This window comes from Tasmannia lanceolata, unplaced genomic scaffold (assembly GCF_043159265.1).
Source record: "Tasmannia lanceolata isolate RefF3 unplaced genomic scaffold, GAP_Taslan_0.1 ptg000013l, whole genome shotgun sequence".
Lineage (NCBI taxonomy): Eukaryota > Viridiplantae > Streptophyta > Magnoliopsida > Canellales > Winteraceae > Tasmannia > Tasmannia lanceolata.
The window spans coordinates 13043465-13048573 of NW_027518690.1; the positions used below are offsets into that span (position 1 = coordinate 13043465).

General features: G+C 38.5%; 1 protein-coding gene across 2 annotated transcripts; it reads left to right on the plus strand.

Annotated features, from left to right (window-relative positions):
* Nucleotides 1-612: 612 nt before the first annotated feature.
* On the plus strand, nt 613-3206 carry LOC143889830 (Galactose oxidase/kelch repeat superfamily protein). Of its 2 annotated transcripts, none has more exons than XM_077394194.1 (2): nt 613-961; nt 1520-3206. In XM_077394194.1, the coding sequence occupies exon 2, from the start codon at nt 1551-1553 to the stop codon at nt 2790-2792; it is 1242 nt and encodes a 413-aa protein (XP_077250309.1). In that variant the 5' UTR covers nt 613-961; nt 1520-1550; the 3' UTR covers nt 2793-3206. The 2 variants fall into 2 exon arrangements, with proteins under 2 accessions (XP_077250309.1, XP_077250308.1); XM_077394193.1 differs by having other exon boundaries at nt 614-961; nt 1533-3206.
* The last annotated feature ends 1903 nt before the right edge of the window (nt 3207-5109 follow it).

Sequence of the window (5109 nt, forward strand, 5' to 3'; positions counted from 1 at the left end):
CGCATCGACCCGACCCGAAAATAGCCTGGGTTGGGTTCAGGTTTCATGGGTTTCGGGTCGAGCCGGGTTGGGCATTCAAAAGCCCGCATCAATCTCAGGTCGACCCGGTTTTGAAGGGGCCCGACTAGACCTGACCCGAGTTACATAAGTTACAGTATGTACATTTTTTTCTACTGTTAGTTAAAAGTTAAAAGTGAAAACCCACGCACCCACTGTTATTGCATGTGAGTGTAATTTCTGCTTCTATGAGTTGAGTTGAGTTGATTCAAGTGTTTGATTCAGCATTGTTTGATTGTAATTACAACATTGTTTGATTACAGCATTGTTTGATTCAAGTGTAATGTGAGTGTGATTACATCGTTGTTTGATTCAAGTGTAATGTGAGTGTAATTTCTGCTTCTATGAGTTGAGTTGCCTTGCCAAATAAGAATTTTTTAAAAAAAAATTGCGCCAACGTGAGAAAACCCGAACCGACCCGACCCGACCGGAGATATTTCTCAGGTAGGGTTGGGTTCTCCAAAACCCGACCCCCCCCCCCGACCCGAGTTGCAGCCCTACTCGTCAATATCTTACTTCATATTAATTCTCTTATTAAAATATGATAGTGTCAATATCACCAGCCTAGATTAAAGAGAAAAATGGAAAGGCAAATAAAGAGACAGAAGGAGAGAGATTGAAAGAGAGAATCAGTCACCTTTTCCCAAATCCCCCCCCAAGTGAGAAATGTTGTCTCTCATAATTTCTCTGTATTTTAATCCCCAAATGGCAACTAATCTAAGCATAAATCCTTCCCCTTCCTTCTCTCCAAACCATCATAACCACATTCCTCCTCCCTGTAATGTCCATTCCCTTCTCCTTCTCTCCTTTCTTCCCAAATCTAGGGTTTCCCTCTAACCCTAACCCTAACCCTAACCCTAAAAACACGCATATCCTCATGTAACCGTCGTCCATGGCTTCTCTGGTACGCTTCCTCTCTCCCTCCTTTAAATTCTCTTCTCTCTTTATTGAAAAAAAGAAACGTATTTTTTTTTTCTATTTTTCTCTTTTGGTTCTGGGTTTTGAAGTTAGGGTTTTGTGGAGTTAGGGTCTCTATATGTTGTTGTTTCTGTTTAATTGATTGTTCTCCTGATGACTTGAAATTATTTTATTTTTTTCTTTTTTCAATCTATCGATTGATTCTTCTTTAAAAAACGTTTTTTTTTTATATTTTCTCTTTTGGTTGAGATTTGAAGTTAGGGTTTTGTGATGTTAGGCTCCCTATCTGTTGTTTTTTTTCTATTTAATTGATTGATCTCTGCACGACTTGAAAGATTCTTTTTTTTCCCTATCTATGATCTATCTATTGATTCTTCATTAAAAAAAAAAACGTTTTTTTTTTCTCTTTTGTTTTTGGGATTTGAAGCTAGGGTTTCGCAAAGTTAGGCTCTGTGTGTTTTTTTTTTTTGTTTTGTTTAATTGATCGATTGTTCTTCTTTATGATTAGCAATCGATTGATCTCCATATGATTTGAAAGATTCAGTTTTTTCTTCTAGGTTTAGGAACGAAATCTGATGTCGGAGGAGGGGGAGAATGAGGATTTTCTTTGGCGTGATTATAATCTGAGAGCTGTCTCTATTGGTAATTGCAGTTATGGTTTGGTGAAAAAAAGTAGAGTTTCTGGGAATTTGTGGGGATTTGATGAGGGATTCGATGATGATCAAAATGTGAGTGATTCGTCCAATGTTAAACCTCAGGATGCAGATTACTCTTATGTTCCGTCGCTCAGCGACGAGCTCGCGCTTCTGATCTTGGCTAGGGTTCCAAGATCAGATTATGCGAAGCTTTACTCCATGAACAAGCGGTATTTAGCTCTGTTGAGGAGTGGAGAGCTGTTTAAGATTAGGAGAGAGATTGGAATTAAAGAACCAACAGTTTTCATGTTACCAAGCGGTGAGCCGCATTGGTGGTCATTGGACCCGAGGCTCAGATCTTGTAGGAAGCTCCCCGTTTTACCTTCGGACTCTTGCTTTACGTGCGGTGACAAGGAGACGCTTTGTGCAGGGACCCATTTGCTTGTTTCGGGCATGGAGATTCATGGACTTGTTATTTGGAGATATGAATTGGCCATGAATAGATGGTTCAAAGGTCCTTCAATGAGAAGACCACGTTGCTTGTTTGCGTCCGCAAGTTGTGGTAATTATGCGTGTCTAGGTGGTGGGGTGGTTCAATCAGGGATTGTACCTGGTATTGAGATTTTAAATTCAGCAGAGAAATATGACCCTGTTACTAAATTATGGCACCCACTTCCAAGGATGATTCGCCGTAGGAAGCTTTGCGCGGGATGCTATATGGATAATAAGTTCTATGTGATTGGGGGGCAAAATGAAGATGGCAATCTCACTTGTGGTGAGTTTTATGATGCAGAGAGGAACACATGGGAGCTGATTCCGGATATGATAAAGGATTTTCCCAATTTATCATCTCCCCCACTTGTTGCTGTTGTGAACAATGAGCTTTATTCGCTGGATGCGTCATCTAACCAGCTGAAAGTGTATTTGAAGGGAAGTAATTCATGGAAGGAGTTGGGAAATGTTCCTGTAAGAGCCGATCATAGCCGAGGATGGGGGGTAGCGTTCAAGTCATTGGGTAATGAGCTGCTTGTTATCGGCGGTGTGAGTGAAACTTTTGTGGGTCGTGGAATGACCATCTGTACTTGCTGCCCTGATCCTAATGCAAATGATTTGCAGTGGTTGTTTCTTGATGGTAACCATATGAGTCCCTTTGTTTTCAATTGTTCTGTAATGGTAGTTTGAATCCTAACCAGTGGGGATTTCTGTGGAGATGTTGGTTAAGGAGTTTGGGAATAAAGATGAAGTGTTTAAAGTGTGGAGTATTAAACAAAAATCAAGCACATTGTTTTCTAAACAACAAAATCTTGAATGACAAGAAGCTTGGGATCAATTACGGGCCTCTATCTTGAGATGAATTATTTTGCTTTGTTTATAACTTCGGGTGTGTTTCTCAGAAGGTTTGCAATGCCATTATGTCATCAATTATGGTATGTTACTGAAATTTTATCCTTTTGATTGAAAAAATATGATAAGTGTAACGGAAGCTCTATCAGCTGCGAACCATGCTTGCTTTCTAAATTTCTTACTTCCACATTTTGACCCGTTTGTAAGAGCCTTTTTGTTATAAAGTTTGCACACTAAAAGGTGTTGCAATTCCCTGGTGCGTTCTTCAATGGAAGTTTAAAAAATTGTAACTTTGACTGGAAAACTTGATGAGGGATCTCGTCTGAGCCTAACCTTGTTGATCACTCTTCCAAATTATACGAATTATTGTGTTTGTACATCCCTCTGAGATTTCAACTAAGGTATATTACTGAAATTTTGTCTTTCTTCCTTAAAATCATGTTTTCTTGAATCAGAAGCTCTATCAATAGCTAACCATGGTTGCTATCTAAGTCTCTCGCTTCACATTTCCATTTGATTGTAAGTGCTTCTATTGAGTTATATAGTTTGTATGTTGTGTGACATGGGGTTAACACACCTGGTTACAATTGCCTGGTTACTTTCCGCTAATCAAGGTTTAGAAACTAGAAACTTGACTTGAGCCCAATGGAGGGCTCCCTTCCGATTATAAACTGGCTGTGTGTTTGGCGAAATCATTTGAGTTTTTCAGCTTGTAGAACAATGTCTGGTTTTAAATCATCTGTGTATGGAATTTCTCATGTTCTAAGAGAAATAAAGTTACCCCCTTACCAAAGCTTGAGTCTTAACCAGATTGTCTTGGTCCATTTTGTGATAACTGATTGAGATTTTAAACCACCTTCCAAAAAAATGAGATTTTAAACTAGCTTGGCTGCCTGTTGTCATACACAAGAAAACAACCCATATTTTCTAATGAATTATTAGGGGTGCAACTTTGGTCAGGACCAACCCGAACCTGACGGGCTTAATTTGATTTTGGCTCAGGTTGGGTTGGCTTTCCCTTGATTTGGGTTGGATTAGGATTTGGAAAAGCCAACCCATTAATTCCGGGTTGGGTTAGGCTTGAGGCCTTGAATAAAGCCAACCAAATCTCGCCAACATCCTCACCCTTATCTCCTGTTCCGTTCTTAATCTTGATTTCATTTTTCTTGCCTTCTTTTTTCCGATTCTCGGTTATGTCTCTTTATTTTGGCTGTGAACAGCCATTCTTTCCCTCTCCCCTACTTGCTCTTTCCTCTCTTGAACACTAACTGTAGCAGATAATCAAGGTTGGCACACCCTCCCTGTACTGATTCTATTTTTCCTTGACTTTCTATAACTTATTTACCCTACAATCACACCCTTTAAACCTTCCCCTTTCCATAGCAAAGCAGAAGTATGTTCTAAAATTTCACTTTTTAAGACAAGCACACTATGAAAGTAAAAAAAGATAGTGAAAAAGATCATTTCTTTCTTTGTATAATCATTAGAGGTTCGAAAACTATATCTCTGCCGCCCTATTCCAGCATTTCAGCCTTGTTTGTTTGTCTTTACCTACAAACTGCCAACAGGTAGGGGTGTAAACGGATCGAATTCGGAGCGGATATGGGTATATCCGAATTCGATTACAGTATACACTATCCGAATTCGGATTCGGATTCGACGGATATTTAATATCTATTACCGAATTCGTATCCGTCGGATATTGTTCGAATTCGGATATTATTCGTATCCGTTTATCCGGTAAATTCGAACATTTTATTGCAGCACTTTATCTTTTTTCTCCTACTTACTCGAATGAATTTTTCAAACCCTAAAACTAGACCTCTACATTCTCTTCACAAAATTAACTCTCAAACCCTAAAATATATGAAATCCTCTTCTTTCTTTTAAAACAAAGGCAGAGAAAGAGAGGGAGGCGATGAGGATGGATGATAGTGTTGGTAGTGGTGTTTGGGTTTTTCCTTTTTTTATTGTATATGATGGAATGGGTTTGGGTTATTTTGATGGAATGGGTTTGGGCTATTTTTGTTTTTATTTTATTTTTTCTAAAAAGAATATTCACTTTTCTTATAGAAACAAAAGATATGTGTCATTACTAAAAATAAATATTAATGATATTATTAATAATAAATAAAAAGGATTTACTTCTCGGATT

Coding starts and splice junctions, on each gene's coding strand:
- LOC143889830 (XM_077394194.1), top strand. CDS start 1,551: ATGTCGGAGGAGGGGGAGAATGAGGATTTTCTTTGGCGTGATTATAAT.